Source organism: Peromyscus maniculatus, chromosome 8, assembly GCF_049852395.1.
Source record: "Peromyscus maniculatus bairdii isolate BWxNUB_F1_BW_parent chromosome 8, HU_Pman_BW_mat_3.1, whole genome shotgun sequence".
Lineage (NCBI taxonomy): Eukaryota > Metazoa > Chordata > Mammalia > Rodentia > Cricetidae > Peromyscus > Peromyscus maniculatus.
This window is the reverse complement of record NC_134859.1, coordinates 28,919,278-28,937,809: the sequence shown is the minus strand read 5'-3', so window position 1 is coordinate 28,937,809 and position 18,532 is coordinate 28,919,278. Positions and strand designations below refer to the sequence as shown.

The following is an 18,532-nucleotide window of genomic DNA, read 5'->3' as shown; positions in this document are numbered from 1 at the left end:
GAGGTGGCCATAAACTACAGACTATGAACAAGGGGCTAATAGGGTTGATTTTAATATCGTATTAAAATGCACACTTGACAATTCAGAAGCTACCCAAGATCCAGTGTGTTCTCTTCAGTCTGTCAAAATTCCATCTAGAACAAGTCATTGGCAGAGGGACACCAGAGATTGATGCAGCAGCTGGCTGCATGCTCTCTGTATATTCATCATTAGCTGACCAGGTGTGACAGGGTCTGAAGCCTGTGTTTGTCCCTCATCAATCGTGGGTTAATTTAAAAGAAGAAAGTGGGGGGAGAAGGAAAGAAAACGGTCGACTCCTCTATTTTCAGAAACTATCCCATACAATGACAGTATCATTAAGACCAATGAGAGGCACTTTTTGGGGATGGCTTTGTGACACCGAAAATTATATAACAGCTGGCTCTTTCAAAGAAATGTTGATTTACTACAAGACCACAACTGAGTGGTCACCGGAGTCGTTAGCTCAACAAGCTATAAAAGGAAATCCCAACCAGTATCTGTTTCCAGTGGCAGGAAATGGAAAGTGGTTACCCCAGACGTCTGTCTTCAGAGAAGAGAGCAATGGCATCCTAACAAACACCTGGAAGACACCAGCGCTACAAACAGTACAACTTAAAACATCTGGTTTCCTTGTAAAACATTGCCACCTAAATTGCCGACATTAAATAAAAAGGGCAAAAAAGTCCCCCAAACCCTGTTAAGAAAGAAAACTATACTGTATGCATTTCCTTTTTTCTTTGTAAGGAAAGGCCACAGAGCCGCCTGTGCGACAGGACCACTCGACGGTCAGCACAGCCAGAACCAGACAAAGGGGAATGAAGGATCCCTGTGTTCCATATTCTAGAAACTAACCGGTAGACATGTCCCTCAAAAACTCATGGCACAATGTTCCAAGCCCCAAATAATTTCTCCCAGTCCAATTTGGGAACAATTGGGATGAATTTAAAGCAAGTACTTTCTGAAATTAACTCACAGAGTCACTAGCAATTAAAAGTAGTCTGTGAGATGAAAAGGGGGCGGGGGATGGGGCGGAATTCTAAGCTAACTTTGAAAAGAGACCCATGGCAGATGGAAAACGAGCCTCCATGGTTCAACATAGAATCAGTAGGCTGCTGGCAAGTAGGGGCAGGTGAAGGGGACAGACAGGCTTGACAAGGCTTCCTCGTGTCCAGATTCTGTCAATAGAACACATCTTGAATTTAGGACAAAATAACAATAGAACATTCTTTTCCTTTTGGAATCAACCTCCCTTTCCTTTTTATTTCTCCCTTCATCCCACTGCCCAGAGAAAAAGAGGGCATCAACATGAGAACGGTGGTGTCTACAATTTTACTGTGTCTGTTGGGACCAGTCCCTCCAGTTCCTATAATTCCACTGCCCAAAAGTCTGACTGTTGGAATTGACACTAGGTAAAATATGACATTCCATTCCTGAGTCAAAGGAGCCGCATTTCAAGTGCCGGTAGCCACTGGACGAGGCAGGGCAAATACAGAATTTTAAGTTCTCCAGAGTGTTCTACTGGATGGCACTCCCCTGAAATAGCTCTGAAATCCTTTGCAACAAATTATTCATGAAAACAAACTCTAGGTTGAGTTCAATCTACAGAAATAAATACAGGTTTAGGGCTGGACATTTGTATATTTTTAATCAGTGGACTTTTTAAATAAAATATGTACAGGGGCATTGCTTTTCCGAACAGCATCTTCAGGCATGCTGGGTCTATGTTATAGGGTCCTGTGGCTTCTTCTGAGCCCCGCCCTCCAAGAGCATTTAGTACGAAGCTGTAATAAGAAGGAGAAAGAGGGGGGATGTCTGCAGCTACCTGTAGCTTTTTTGAGAATTTACACTATTTTAGTTTCTTACTTTGTTATCAGCAGCTCAGAAACTGATCCAGTGCATTCCTTCCTGGATCTTGACACCCCAAAGGTGATTGTTATCACCATCCCCCTCTATTTAGAATTTGGAAGGATGGCACACGAAATAACTATCTTCCTTTACTAAAGTAACGTTGGCCATCAGCTGGAGGTGAGTTTACCCTTTACTACATCCCAGAATCCCTGACACTCTGATGACATTTATAACAGTCTCTGATTGTTAAGGCGAATTCTGTGCAGCTGAAGTCATGCAAGTGGCGAGCCTGGTCCTCGGTGAGCACTTGGTGAACACCAGTAGTAGCGGGAGAAGGGGCATTCTTCCTTTGCAGGTAACACCAAATGAAGCGTTCAAAACAAGCTGTTGGGCTGACAGACCTGACACCATGACTCCTGATTCTCGTGAAAAGGTCCCAGAAGAACCACATTTGAATAAGAGGACAGAGGGAGTAAGCCCTCTGCCCTCCAGATCTCCGTTGACAGGCCTGCCCTCACAATGGGGAATGCTAGAGAATTGTCCTTCTTCCTAGAGTGAATAATTTCACTTCCTAGAAGACATCTCCATCTTGGCCTGCTATATTCTAAGCTGGACACTAAGTGAAACCTCACTGCTTAGAAAGCAGTTTGAAAATCAGACATCTTACTAGTCTAATTTTCCCAACGTCTCTTCCCAGGAAGGACTTCTAGAAAGTTCTGTGATTGGTTAGCTCCCCCTCTCCATCATTTCTCAGGCTGTCCTTCGCTCCCTGTCACACAGGAGACCTTGTGTGTCCTAACTATATCATCTAAGATTCATGAGGCATAACCTCTGTCTCATGAGCAGATTTTCAAAAAAAAAAAAAAAAAAAAAAAAAGATACAAGCTGCTAAATTCAATGGCAGATCACAGTAACAGAAGTAGCAGCTTGCATAGAAGGGATTATGACCAATACAAGGACTGAAAATTCCCATCTCCATGCATTTCTAAAACCAGAGCAAACATGTGGTTTCAAAGCACTGTCAGTGTTTAAATTAATAATCTTTGGCAAATTAGTATTTTCTTCTTAATAAGTTAGTCACTCTGGTGAATTATTTTTGAAAAATTACAAACCTTGGTTTTCAAAGCTTCCATAAAAGAAAATGCTGAGCACAGTTTGGTTCATGGCAACTTTCTCTATGGTTTCAACTCATTGAATTTTTACATTAATCCATGGACCCTAATAGCCAGGTATTTCTTTTCTTTTGTTGTGTTTCACAAGTGTGTGTGGTGTGCATGTGTGTGCAGACTTGCTTTTGTTGTAGTGAGTATTCGGGTGCATCTGGGAGCTCAGGGTTGATATTGGGAGTCATCGTTCATTTTTCCACTAACCGAGAGGCAAGGTCTCTTAATCAAACTCAGATCTCACACACAGGATTTATTTTCCCAACCAGCTTACTCTGGGGATCTGCCTTGTCTCGACTTTCTGTGGCTAGCATGATGGGGGGGGGGCCACCATGCCTACCCTACATTGACACAGGTTTCTGGAGGTCCAGACTCCCAACCTCAGGCTTGCCAGGCAAATGCTCTAACCACTAACCAGTTCAATAACAGGGTATTGGAAAAAAAAAACTGTGATTTGAAGCACATGAATGAAAATATAACTGAGCGACATTTCATGGAATACTATACAGGAAGAAAAAGTATAAAATCACTGACACGGCTGGTTTAATCTCCAAAGAATTATGCAGAGCAGGGGTGGGGGGTGGGGGTGGGGGCGGGGAGCCTTTTCTAAAAGCAGTTAAAAATGTCACTATCATTACCAAATATATGTGTTGAATCCCTAATACCCAGTGCTTTGGAATGATGGAAGTTCCAGCTAGAGCTTTGATTCCATTAAATGGGACCATTGAGGTGGGTCCTAAACCAGTGTTACCACTATCCTCCAAAAAAGGTAATTTGGACACCCAGAAAGAATGTGAAAAATGAGAGGAGCCATTATTTGGTGATGGAGATGCCCAATGCATTGGCTATGGTGGTAGATAGATAAACCTAAATACTTGCAATTAAATTTTATAGAACTGAAAAATATCCCCCACACAAATGAGAATAAGCGCTTTCAGAGAAACTGGAGAAAGATGGGCAGATGCTGTCAAGGTCCTTGTCCTGGTTGAAATGTTGTTCTACAATGTTGCAAAAAATTGAAGGAGACTGGTCAAAGGATATATGAGAATCTCTCAATGCTACTTATACCAATTGTGTGTGCCTCTGCAATTACATCAAAAATTTTCAACTAAATATAAGACATCAGCAACCAAGATGTCCTTCAAAGGGTGAATGGATAAACAAACTAGTAATCCATACAATGGCATATCATTTAGTGATAAAAAGAAATGAGCTGTCAAACCACAAAAAGGCATGGAGGAATCTTAAATGCATATTACTAAATGGGGGAGAAAAGCCAATCTGAAGAGGCTATACACTGTATGATTCCAGCTAAATGACATTCTGCACAAAGCAGAGCTATGGAGACAGTTAAAAAAAAAATCAGTGTTTGCCAGGACTGGGGAAGGGGAGGGATGGATCAGTAGAGGACAAAAGTTTAGGGCAGTGAAACTATTTTATATAATAGTGTACTGCTGGATAGCAACTTTACTGTGTTTGTTCTAATCTCTGGGACATACAGCACAAAGAGAAGAAAGAGAAGTGTGCTATAACCATGGGCTTTAGTTAATGGTGATGAATTGGCATTGGCACTCTACAACAAATATATCATGCTATAGGGAAACTGAGGGAAAGGCATTCTAGTTACATATAAGAACTTCCATGGAGTCATTTTTCTGTAAACCTCCAATTGCTGTACAAAGTAGTCCCTATATTCTTCAAAGCACTGATCCAACCTCTTCCCATACAGCCTATACTCTCTACCAATGGTTCTCAACCTGGGGGTCATGACCCTTTTGGGGTCACACATCAAATATCCTGCATATTAGATATTTACACTACAATTTGTAACAGTAGCAGCATTACAGCTATGAAGTAGCAATGAAATAATTTTACGGTTGGGGGTCACCACAACATGAGGAACTGTATTAAAGTGTCGAAACATTTCTGGAAGGCTGAGAACCACGGCTCTATACCCTCTCTGACAAACTACTTCTGAGCAAGTTTGTTGAACAGTAGAATCACAAGAGACTCAACAAACTAGTTGCTTCAAGCTAAGAGTTCTCAAGCATAGTAAAGGGGAACAACATTGCAGACAGCAAAGGCCAAATGCATCCAAAATAAGGCAGCCCTGGTGCAGAAGATAGAGTTTAGATCTCTGTTAAGATCACGTACTGATCTTGCAGAGGACCCAAGTTTGCTTCCCAGCATCCACAACTGCTTACAACTGCAGCTCCAAGGGAATCTGTGGCCTCCAGCCTCCACAGGCACCTGCACCCATGCACACATACCCACCCCCACACGCAATCATAAATAAAACAATAATCAAAATAAGGCTACTTGCAACTATTCAGTAACTTTGCTTTTCTGAGGCCATATCAACACCTTATAGAAATACTGGCTATGGCATGCCTGTGAGCATCTCTGAAGTGGCAGTTTTACATTTGAATCATTTTAAAATAGAGAGTATGATTCTTCCTCCAAAAATACCAATTAGATTGAAAAGTAAGTATGATTCTTCCTCCAAAAATACCAATTAGATTGAAAAGTAATGTTATCATAGAGATTCTTATTAAAAAAAAAAATAGTAACAAATCCTCACTAGGTACGATACTGCAAATTGGGGCAACACTTCGTTTTACAGCTTGGAAAACTATGGTCTGGGATATTTTTAAGTGTCCTCAGAGCCACAGCACCAATAAAAGCATAGGTGAGCCAGAAATAAAGCCTCTGCCTTTGCACTGAGTCCTGACTCACAACAGTGTACAGTCCTGACTTGAGTCTACCCTGTCGTTTCTGCTGGTTTCTTCCAGTACAAATGGAGGGTTTTTGAGGTGCCTGATGACAGCTTAAGTATTATTTACATAAAAATGGTCTGCAGCAGTTAGGTCTTCATTAACTTTGTCCTTTAAAATATCCTTGACTGATAAGGAATGAGATATTCCCCGAAATGTACCTGATTGCTAGTTTCTATCTGGTTGAAAGATCCCAAATAAGTCATTAAAAATTATGGAGGACGCGTGAACCTCCAGGATGTAACAGAGTGGAACTGCTGGAGGCAGGGAGTGGCTAACTGAATTAAATCCACACTGGAGGCTCAGGGCAAAGTTATCTCCTCTCTGAAGAGGAGGACAGGAGCAGATACTTCCTATGCTATACAAAAAGAGATGGAGACCTTCAGAAACCAGATCAGCTACTGTCTTTCCTGAGCTGTCAATGTGCTCAACCTGGTCCCTTCCACAGCGGGTGTGGATGCCTCTGATGACTTTTGAAGGTGTCTCTGGTGTTTCAATGGTACTGTGCTTACTAAGTGAGGTAAACAGAGATGGATCCTGTGCTCTCTGGAGACTTGAAGATTACATGTCCATGTAGAAATGAGGTACAAGCAAAGGTAACTCTGGTCAACAGTTTGGAATACAAGTTCAGATAGTCCCTAATGGATTTCCAAGCCCATCACTTACTAGTTTGTAACCACAGACATGCCAATCACAGGAATGAGCTATGAGTCTACCCCACGCATGCTGTAGGTCAGGCATTATTGTATATACTAGAGAATTAGAGATGAACAAAATGCAGAGTAATTTCTTAACAGATTCTTAGTTCCTATTAGTTGAGTTCTTCTTGAAGTTTCATCCCTAACATAAGGAAAGAGGTTAAAGGATCAATTAGGTGAGCAATAAAAACAAATTTTGGAATGTAATATATTTGAGGAAAAAAAAATAAGAAGGAAGTCATATCAAATAGGAATTGTTTTTGATTGTGATTAGCAAAGGTCATGCTGAGGAAGTGACATTTTTGTCTGAAGTCTGAGCAGTGAGTATCTAGCTATCCAGTGAGGCAGCAGCAGAATTTCCCAGGGAGTTCAAACTGTGAGCAGCAAGATCCTGAGGCTGGAATGACTCTCGTGTACTCAGAAAAGACAAATGCAGGAAGAGGAGGAAGGTCAACGAGCTGAGACAGCGCAAAATGACCGAGAGCAAGAGCAGTGGAGAAGTAGCTGAAGTGGAGCAAGAGCCTGCTAAATCACAAGTTAGAAAGTAGCATAGTTTGTAACTGCCCATAACAGTGAGCATTCCCAGAACAACAGGTAGCCACTGGTCAGCCCAAACACTTCACAACCACCTTTGTTTGCACTTGACAGTTTTTTTTGGAGGCAGCTCTACTTAATATAGAGCTACTTCTGCTAAGTGCTCATCCACTTCTCATCACATGGCACCCCAAGGATCCCCCCCCCCCGAGTATCAGGGATGCATACTGTCTGCCGAGGCTCAGAACGAGGCATATGTCAAGACAGATATTGGCCCAGTGAGCTGTGATGGTTTCATAGACCAGGCTGAAGAGTCCCCACATCTGACCACATTTCACGAATTAATCCTGTTTTCTGAAGCTATCATTAGAGGTGCTTTCAGTATAATTAATCAGCAGGGCGCGTCTTGAAATTATTCTGCATAAGAGGGTGCAGGCAGCTCAGGCTCCCAGCATTTTGTTGGGAAAGAATTTAATTGTAAGATGTGTTGTTTGTCAAAGCAGTGTAAGTACATCTGAGGGAGAGAGAGTGGAGGTGGGGAGGAAAAAGGAGGAGAGGATGCTTCCTTCCTTAAGTGCCTTTAAAGCGTGCTGTTTCACCACTGAGTCTGGGCATATATTTTAAGAATGCTATAATTGCAGCATATAATATATTGATTTGAAGAGACCATGGTTTTTTAATGTAAATAACAAAATTCTCCAATTTTTTTTTATGATTCCCTTTAAAAACTTCCCCTTTCATGTCCTAACCTATGTCATCCATTTAGAGAAGAAAAACACTTTTGTTAGACATTTGGGATAAATAACCTAATGATTTCTTTTATCCTCTATCCAAATGACTAAGTAAAGGAAGAATGTTTAGACATGATAAAATGAGTTTGTTCTTGCAGTTTTCTCTGCTCAGGGCCCTTGTTAGTTTTTCCAAGACTGATGTAACTTGGTATCTTGCTAAAGAGTTGGCTCTACTCTGGGAATCCAACCAATGAGAGAGGAGGAATTCTGTGGGCAGGGGACATCGAGATCATGGTGGGAAAACTTGCAGAGATGACCAGCCACACTAGTGGAAACCCATGAACTGTGGACCAATAGCTATGGAGCCCCCACAGGACTAGACTAGGCCCTCTGGTTATAGGAGACAGTTGTTTAGCTTGAACTGTTTGGGGTGGGCCCCCAGGCAGGGGGATCGGGATCTGTCCCTGGTACATGGGCAGGCTCTTTGGAGCCCAGTGCCTAGGGTGTGGCACCTTGCACAGCCTTGGTGCAGCCTTGGACCTGCCTCAGTGTGCTGAGTGTGCCAGGGTCTGCTGACTCCCCATGGGAGACCTTGATTTGGAAAATGTGGGGATGGGGGGTAAGTTGGGGGGGAAGACTGAGGGTTGGGAAGAGAGAAGAAGGGGGATCTGTGGTTGGTATGTAAAGTGAATAGAAAAGTTCTTAATAAAAAAAATGAAAAAAAGAGTTGGCTCTAACACCCCCTATATATGCACACAAGAATGTTGAAATCTTTAAAATAATATTATTTTATATTAGCATATATATACATATATATTCCTTATAGTTTAGACAATCTCTACTTAGAATATTGAATATTATAAATAATATGTCATAAGTACTTGGAGAACAATGACCAAAAATATTTTATACATATTCAGCACAGATGCAGGGTTGTTCAAATATTTTCCATCTGCAGGTAGTTGAATCTGCAGGAGAATCCATGGATGTCAAGGACTTGATTTCTGAGATTAAGCTCTGAGCTTAAACACCACCATCTCCAATCAGATACTTCAAGGTAGGATGCCATCTTCAACTCCACTGTTTTTTGTTCTCTCTCTCTCTTTCTCTTTCTCTCTCCCCCCCCTCTCTCATAATTCATTTTCCTGGTTCATTTTCTTTATGGCAATAACCACCATTTCCAATTACTTATGACTTTTAATCTTTACACATCTTCATTGTGACAGCTAGTGGAAACTCATTCTTTATACATTCACTTTCTCTCCTTCCTGGGCTGTGTCACTGGTCATTGGCACACCTCTCTGTGGCTGTCGTGGCCATGTGCCTGGCTACTAGCCAATAGGAAGTGAGCAGGTTTAACGAGGATTATTTCTAAGCTAAGAATTTGAAGGCGTGATGAACTTATCTTGATATATCCTTCACCTTTCTTCTGCTCCATGAATACAGTAAGACTCTTTGTAATTGGGAAGGCATAAAATCAAGAGCTGCCAGGTTCCCAGATTATTTCAAGGAAAAAAAAATCTATTCTTCAAGGCAGGAATAACCAGCATGTACCTCTTATATATGGGCCGTTAGATATTCTTTGCTCTATATGTGAACTATCGGGTATTATTTGGTCTATGTGTTACAGCAGCTACTCTTGCCCTAAAATAACCCCCAACTGAAATATCACTTTCATTACAGCAAAGACTCTGTCTTCTGCATCCGTCATTATAGACTCACCACCTAGCACTCTAATAAATACTCCTGAGCGCTTGCACGCATGAATGAGAGAATATATCTTACATCTATATTCATATATACTCTTGTCATAGATCTAGCATTTAGATACAGATGCAGAGTTATAGCCTATCAAAAAACTTTGCTGAGGGAAGAAGATGAATTTGGAAATTTATATGTTACTTCAGTCTCCAGGTCTTATGGTTTCTACTAGGATGACAACTTTTGCCCAATTCTTGCTCCTCCTCCACTGCTCTCCTCTGCCAGTCCCAACAAGGAAAGAGGTGGCTAAGGATTTAAATCTTAACCTTGAATTGTCTGGCTCTTGTCAGTTAAAAACCAGACTGTGACATGGCTTTAACGTGGTCCCTTAACATTAGCATCTTTTTACTGTCAAGGGAGAGAAATGGGCTCATTTAGTCACACTGAATTGCTCCCTGTGTCACGGGCTGCTGCTAGCCCCAATTTACCCCCCTCTCCTTCCCCCTTCCCCCATACCCACCGCCACTAAATGAAGCCTGTATCCACGGTTGTATTTAAGCAAATATGCTACCTTAACCACAGCCTAGGGATTTCAAAAAGAAAACATCCATTATTCAAAAAAAGAAAAAAAAAAAGAGGATTGTACTAGGTTTTTTCAAGGCTTATGCCATACTGCCTAAGCTTTTCAGAAAGTGATTAATTTTTTGAGACCACTCAGGTCACACTAATTGACATGACCTGTGTAATTAAGAAGTCTCTGTTTACACACCAGAAGCCCAGCGCTGTGAGGCTGAGTCTGCTTGACAGAATGTCTTTACATGTCAGGAGATCAACAACCTTTCTTATGTCCTCCTCAGTCACCTACATGGGCCCCTGATTGCTCCTCTGAGGAGACATACACTGGCTTGGCTGTGTGAAGACAGGGCTGACATGAGAAACATACCAAAGAGACAAAGAAGAAGCCACAGCACAGACAGCTGATGAGACTCAGACTCCCCTCATAGTCCACGAAGGGTAAGTCCATCAGTACTTTCTGGAACTTAGCCTTTCAATATCACTGATATGCAAAGAGTGGATCAGGATTTGTCCATGCCAAAAAGATGCTTTCTCAGTCTTTCTCATGGACAATGGGGACATTAAAATAAAAAAGTACATGAAACCAGAGACTCAATTTCTGTGCTATGAAAACAAAAGATGGGAATGTCCCTTGTTTGTAAGGAACTTCCAGTCAATGTCAGAAGTGAGCGCACACACTCCTCCTCCTCCTCCCCCTCCTCCTTCTCCTCCTCCACCTCCACTACCACCACCACCACCACCACCGCTACCACCACCACCACCACCGCCACCACCGCCACCACCGCCACCAGGTCCTAAGATTTGGGAACCTCAGTGCGATTTCTTAAGAGAGTCCAAACTGCCATTGGTGGAGAGAGTTATACTCACTGCTGCATTTCCAATTTTTCCCACAAGTAGAAACTACTCAGGGGTATCGCTCACTTCTAAAACACTGCTCTTTCCTTCCAGGGAAGTCCCCCCATTTGACAACCTTGGGTGGGTTCAACCTCATGCATGAAGTCTCTTTGGGGAGCCTTTCTAGGCTATCCTGTGATTCAAGCATTTACTCTTAGGGTGTCACTGTGGATCTTGATTGTTAACAGATTTCCCTGTTGCCTCACCAAGTATCTGTCAGCAGACTCTGGAGGAGTTCTTTGTTGTTCCAAAGCATCAGATAATATACAAGTCACAGTGTTGGACTTGAACCTTCACTTGGTAGGAGTGTAATTTTGAGTGATCTCCTTTGCTGCCCTAAGCTCACTTCCTCATTGGTAAAATGGGAATAAGAACATCATATTTGCATGTTCTTATAGAGATATTATGACAATCACCATAATTCATGTAAAACATTTCATATAATACCTGTCATGAAATAAACACTCAGTAAGTGTCAGCTTCTTCATCATCATCACCACCACCACCACCACCATCATCCTCATCATCATGAATGTCTATGGATGTATGTAAAGGCAGACACATGGACATAGCATCTATACATATGAATATGGAATTCATTGAACACAGACACTAGTATAAATAGTCATCTACTTAGAACTTAATGAAGTTGGCTAAAAATAAACAACTGCAGGGAAGAAAGGAGGAGAAGCCAGTTTGACGAGGAGAGAAAAAATAAATGAAGGGGACCATGAGTTCAGTGTGTGGTTTATGGGCTTAGAGTTCAAGCAAGCATCTGAACAGCTCAACTGAACCTGGGTACCAGGTTTCAGAGACATTCAACCCACAGTTCTCACTGCTCAAAGCATGGGTCATGGGAACACAGTAAGTTGAACCTGAGATCCATAAAGAAGTTTGTCATGGTTGACAAAGACACAGCTTCTTTTAACTCGGGGCTTGACTCTGTGGTGGCCAAGGTAGCCATTCCTTTTGAGAAAGCTCTGTTTTAGAATCTATTTGGGTGGCAAAAGGCAAAAGCACTGTCAGGCTATACATCAATCATGTGTATTTGAAGATCTATAAGGACCCTTGGGTCAGAAGGCAATTATGCCTAATCAAAAGGATGCAGTTTCTACAGCACTAACATTGTCACCACAAACTTCGTCAAAAGTTACCAAGTATAGAACAGAACTAGTGGCTTTCTATCAGGGGCCATTTTATCTCTTTTCTCCCCACCATGGAGACACTTCAGTTGTCATGTTAAAGGAAATTGGCTATTCTACTGCTATTTCATGTATAAAGAGTTCTGTGATACAACTGAGCATCCTACAATGCACAGAAGATCTTCACACACACGAATTATCCAGTCTAAATAATTCATTGTGCAAGTTGAGAAACCCTAGACTAAATTAAGGGCTTAAATTCATCACAAGACGTGGTGATACATTATGTCCATCAATATATTGTACACCCTAATAAAGCTTATCTGAGGATCAGAGGAAAAAGCCAGCCACTATATTAAACGTAGAAGTCAGGCAATGGTACCACATGCCTTTAATCCTAGCATTTGGGAGGCAGAGATCCATCCAGATCTCTGTAAGTTCAAGGCCACACTGGGACCAGAGCCAGGCATGGTGGCACACACCTTTAATTCCAACACTAGTTAACCGTAAAGGTCTGTAGTTCTGTACAGACAGACAGGAAGTGACAGAGCTGGACAGAAAGAGGAAGTGATGTAGCTGGGCAGAGAGAGGAAATGAGATGGCAGGACAGCAAGGCATATAGGTGTGGGTATACAAGAAGTAGGTCTCTTTGGAGGCTGAGGAATTGGTGAGGTCACATTGGCTGTGGCTTGCCCTAGTCCTCTGGTCTCTTGGCTTTCACCCCAATATCTGGCTCCGGGTTTTTTTTTATTAATAAAACCATTTAGCAATTCATCTTACAATAAGAATTTTCCCTAAAAGCTTGTATTTATCACTAATATACTACCTTACCAGTAAATTGTGGCCTTTTTTCCTATGCTCAAAAAGAATGTACTGAAATGACATCCTCTCTGGCCTTGGAGTTACATTTCTAAAACCCACAACTCACTAGCAGTCCTGTAAAACTATACATAACTGTTCTTTGGGGTCCCCAGTGTCATCAAAGTCCATCCAATTCTACTGCCCTGAGGGATATAGCATAGTTGAAGCCGGTAAAGTCATGAAGCTTGGTCATTACACTTTAATTGTTTCATGCCTGTGTATCTTTGTTCCTAACCCAAGCTTGGCCAAAAGAGATATATAGCTCATCTGAACAACCACAGCAAGCTATCAAATAGCACGTGCTAAACACCCACTCACACACATTGCAAGACACTTTGAAAAAACAGTAGCATCACAATTTGAAGGGAGAAGCTTGCCAGGAAACAGTTTCTAAGAAATTAAGACATTATTGGATTCTCCCAATTCATCTCTATCCAGACAAAAAGTGGTAAGGCTAAGATGATGTTATAGAAATTCTCTAAGATCTCCAGAGACAATACCATCCTTCCACTGGATTTGTTCTCTAATGAGACTAATAAGTCTCACTTCTTTTAAAAAAAATCATTTTGAAGACTGTGATATTGACATCCACAGTCAATGCTCAAATCTCTTTCCTTGCTTCTCCTCAGAGAATGTGCAGCTAAAATTTCTCAAGCACCCTTGGAGCTCCTACCTTGAAAGCTACACTTTGAGCTGACTAAACAGGCGTAGGAGCGAACTTTCAACACCAGGCTGTCTCTCTGACAGGTTGTGCAAGCACGCTTCAACATTGACGTGGCAAATAACTTACCCATCAAACGAGATGGAGAGCAATACAAGGAAGGGGCTTAACTTGACTACCTGAGATATGTTCCCTGGTTCTATACCACCTGGGAGCTTGTTAGAAACATAGAATTCCAGCCCTCCCCCCACATCTCAATCAGTACTTTAACAAGGTCCTAAGGGATTCTCAGCACGTGAAGTGGCAGGAGTATTATGTCTAGAACTCCTAAAACACCTGCGTTTTAGAAGTCAACCCCTTTGTTTTTAGGTTTTCAGCCTTTTAACATATGTATAATTCCATCAGGTTCCTATGCTTTAGATGGTGGCAGACCTGGAAGCTACTGGGTAATACATACATATGAGGTGCAGGGGTATCCCTGAAGCAAACAGAGGGTATAGACATGTTCTGTTTCCTAAGGGGTCCACTTACAATTGGCAGTTGGTGCTAACAGCTGCTGAGATTGGGAGAGAGAAGAACGGAGGATAAGAATGAACTTCCTGGTCTCGCTCCTTACTCTTATCCAGTGAACTTCTCCTTAGAACAGTTTCAGAGACTAAAGCTATCGTTGCTGCGTAATTGACTTAATCTGTGGCTGTCATGTCACATGAGCCCATACAGGAAGCCAAAATGAGGCTCTAAAGACACAGCTGCCTTCATCAGTGGGCGCAGGTGGTGCAGCCCCAATCCTTGGCTAACAAAAACAACTCTGAGATCGCAGATGCCTGGGGACCAGCGGCCTCACCTGCTCTTCGCCACTAGAGAAACAATTATGCTCCATGTCTTCTACGAAAAGTGTTTTCCCATCAACTCTTCACACTCAAGTCATTATTAACATTTAAGAAAAGCAAGAGGGACCCACCTGGAATCTCCGCATGTCACGTGGGTTTCCTGCATTCTTTAGGCAATTTTGGTTGCATTTAAGGAAAAACTTCAGGAAGAATCTGTGGAGAAACAAACGATCACGGTTAGCTTTTTAATCCTAACAAGGAAGTCACAGTCAGATATTACTTCTGGGTTACACGTTCTTTTTTCTTCCTGTGTCTACTACAATACTCAAAGTAGTGTTAGGATCAGCATTATACTCAAGGCCTGGGTCTTCATATTGCATCCAAGGTAGATTTTTCTCCCTGAAGAGAACACTCTTGATACTGCCAACAGAGCTCACAAAAGAAGTAAACCTTGAGGGAGTATTTTTATTCAGAGAGCAAATCATCATCATAATTTAACATAGGTTCCAAATGAATCTAATTGAGAGTTCCCATGGTCCCCAAGCATAACATATCACTAAGTGTTTTAAGTTCACAGATGATGAATGGCCAAGTGTATACTGGATAAATACAAGAAGACGGTAAATACTTTAAATCTTACCATCCCCAAATAAAAGGTTCAAATTAGCAGCCTTGGGAGGAGTGGTAAGATTCACAAAATGATTAAGCCCTTCCAACTTCTCCAATACCTCCAGATCATTTCTTCTTTTTAGAGACTTGCATAGGTTTCATGTGTAAAGGTGACCACAGTTTCCAACTGGCTAGAGAAATCCTACCTCTGTTGGCGAACCTATTTTAACTTTCAAAAATGTCCTGAAAAGTGTGATACAGGACTTGGCCACACTAAGTAACTACCATAGTTATTGGAGTTCATCATGGAAAGGCAGTTGATGTGGAGAGTTTTGTGCTAGGATATTCATACTGGTCACCCTCAGTTAAACCCTCCTTCTGTTTTCTATTTGGGAAAAATAGAGGATTTTTATGTCCACCTACTTTCTACATATTTGTTTTACTTTGGGGCCTAGATAGATATATTGATGGGGTGTATTAAAACATTGGTCAATGAAATTACTCTAGAAATACTCTTTTCATTACCTTTTGCCCAAGTTTTGAACTCTACCAGAATTAAATTGTCAACTCAACATAAATAACTTAGGCAAAACTAGCATTCCATGATGCCCCCATCTGAATTTAGTTTTGCATACAATGGCTGTCAGCAGTGTGGCCCTGTGATCGTGATCCTCTACCCTAAAGGAACTACACCAAGACACACCATGTTCAGACAGCTTCGGCATACTCATTCCAGAACAATGTCCATTCTCCCTAGTCTCTTAGGATCTTCCAGGGTGGGAATGAATGGGAGCATTGAAGAGAAACAATGACTTTTTCAAACGAAATGATAAGATTTTTCAATGTAAGAGTCTTCTTAAATGAAGTCATTTAACATTACACAACTCTCAAAGCCCATCAATGAGAAGGCCTCTGATAATGGTTCACCCCTACATCCAGGGCCTCTCCACAGAGGCCAAAACTTATTGACCTTCTGTCTAGGGCGAATGACTCACAGAATGCTGCTAAAGTCCAGCTGTGTGTAAGGGAATCCACCCTGGGCCTCCCCCGTGCCCAGAACAGCTCTGCCGCTGCACACGTTAGCTGTCCAGCCACTCAGTCCTCTCTCAACAGGCCATGTCTACTGCCCTGTTCCTCTGAGCCTCTGAGAGTGACTCAACCAGTACACATGCCTTTCAGACATTATCAAATGGGTAAACGTAGGGGTAATGAGTCCCTCATATTGCTGGGGCTCACTTCTATACTTAGAAGAGTATATATGAAAACCTTCCCAGGGGCCAGACAGGGATGACCTCCATCCTAATGACGACAGTGAAGTTTGTGTGGGGTGGTGGGGTAAGGTGTAAAAGCCACCATACCCAGTATGGGATTCACATCCAAACCTTAACCAAGTACTACCCATGTGCCTTGGATGAGAGGCTGGACCTCAACTTTTCTCATCTATAAAATGGGCACAACAAAAGCATGTACCTTACAAAGCAATTTTGAGATGCTGTGTGGTGCCTAAGGCAGGCCAGGAGGCTGGAGGTGGCACTAGTAGATGCTTCTGAGTACCTTAAACACACTCCTCCTTCCCATCTCCCTAAATAACCCCTGCTGTCCCCCTTCAATAATCCAGGAGGACACAAAGAATCAGAGACATCCAATGGCTTGTCCAAAAGTGAGTAAAGGTGCATCTGGAATTCAACTTGCAATAGAGTGGTCCCAGAGACAGGGCTCTGAACCAACACACTAAGGTGATGTCCATACTGATAGAAGTACAGTCAAGATGTTAATATTCATTGTCTCACTGGTAGAAAATGAATAATGCCAAGTAAGAACAATGGTTTTACTAGGGGAAACCACAGGGTCATTATCCCCTCCCCAAGGCAACAAACACCAAGCTCAGGAGGGCTATCACCACCAATCTCCCCCCAGCGGGCCCCCCTGCCTGTCTCCCCATGGTTGATAATACTTGCCGCCTGTACGTGTTTAAGCCATTTGAGCCCAGGCCTGACAGCCAGATTCAGGTTGTGTTAGAAGGAGCTGTCAGCACACCCTCTGGCATCCTCAAGTCAGACAACTGCTAGCCACTGGGAGGGGTTCCATCTGGTGCCAAAATGGGTTTTGAAAGACAGGCAAACAGGACACTGGCTTTGCCAGAGAGAAAAAAAGAACCAAGGGAGCCAGAGATCCTGCACCTCAAAGATGAGTGGTACTGGGGCACCTGTCAGCAGCTCATCGTTAGCACAAAATCTACACTGGGCCCACACCAGATTGCCTTTAAAGCTATGCCGGGCACACACCGGATTGCCGTTAAAGCTATGCTGGGCACACACCGGATCCCTGTTACCTTAAGCCTCCCTGCCACTTGGCCTGCTGGCAGAATCCCCCGCCCACCCCCTCAGCAGCGGATCACTTGCTGAAATTGAAGTCTTGACCATCTGTCACGGGTACAACAGCCATCAACTGGTGCCTAGGGCCTCACACAAACCCTTATGTGGCAAAGACACCGCCGTGGAGGGCCAGTTCTTTGGGGGAAAGCCACCCACTCCAGGGCCTCAGGAATTCTCTCAAAGTTTTCCCCCTAAGTACAAGCCAAGTACCTGACCCTTTTGGATCACACCTCCTTAAAGGAACTCTGAGGAGTAAGGAGCAGTTAAAAATACCCTCTGTGAGAGATTGACTCAGATGCGAGACACACAAACTTGGGGGATGGTTTATTCAAGTAAACATATAAGGCGTCTGTGAACTTGGGGACACGTGTGTGTCTAGTGTCTGCGGCCCCACGTGGAAGATCTCTGATTGCAAGGGGCTTTTAACAAAGTGGAGGCTATTGTCACACAAAAACCATATGTTTGTCTAAAGCACTGCCACATTCTGCGTGTTTGATAAAACGTCAGTGGAAAGAGCATGGCTGCCCTAGCCCAGCTGTGGGAACCTGACCCACAGCAGGACAAAGCCGCTATTGACCCCGCAGAGTTCCGAGGAGTTCCAGAAAGTCCGGGATCAAACTCTCTTTTTAACTCGGCTCTTTTTTTTTTTTGGAGGGGTGGCATGGCTAGGTAGCAAGAAACCCAACACCTTTCAGTTAACTTTCCACAGGAGCAACGCCATTATTATTTAATACATCTTTCACTGTGCTATTATCCAAAGCATTTAAGTTCCCAGGGTCTCTCTGAAGCCCTGGTGAAGTCCTTTATGACAGGCATGCCAGGAAGGAATGGACTCACCTGGGACATAACGAAAAGACTCAACAAAAATAAGGGAAACAGTTACAGTTCAAAACTAGTATTCTAGATTGCCCATAGGGCTAGTCATGTTATCCATTTTTCATGAACTATAAGGCGTGTGTGTGTGGTGTATGCACACATGTGCATGCAGGTGCACATATCCATACATGCACCCAGAGTATGTCCAGTGTCCTTTTCTACCACACTCCACCTTTATTCCTTCAACACAGGGCCTCTCATCAAACCTGGAACTTGTAATTTTTTCACTAGGTTGGTG

General features: G+C 42.6%; 1 protein-coding gene across 9 annotated transcripts in view; it reads right to left on the bottom strand.

The window, feature by feature from the left end:
• Positions 1 to 18,532, bottom strand: part of Ebf1 (EBF transcription factor 1) — a 389,332-nt gene that overhangs the window by 123,037 nt on the left and 247,763 nt on the right. For all 9 annotated transcript variants that reach the window (XM_042283866.2, XM_042283865.2, XM_042283864.2 and 6 more), the window contains one exon: positions 14,566 to 14,647. In XM_042283866.2, the coding sequence (XP_042139800.1) occupies positions 14,566 to 14,647 (82 nt within the window). The remainder of the gene's footprint in view (positions 1 to 14,565; positions 14,648 to 18,532) is intronic.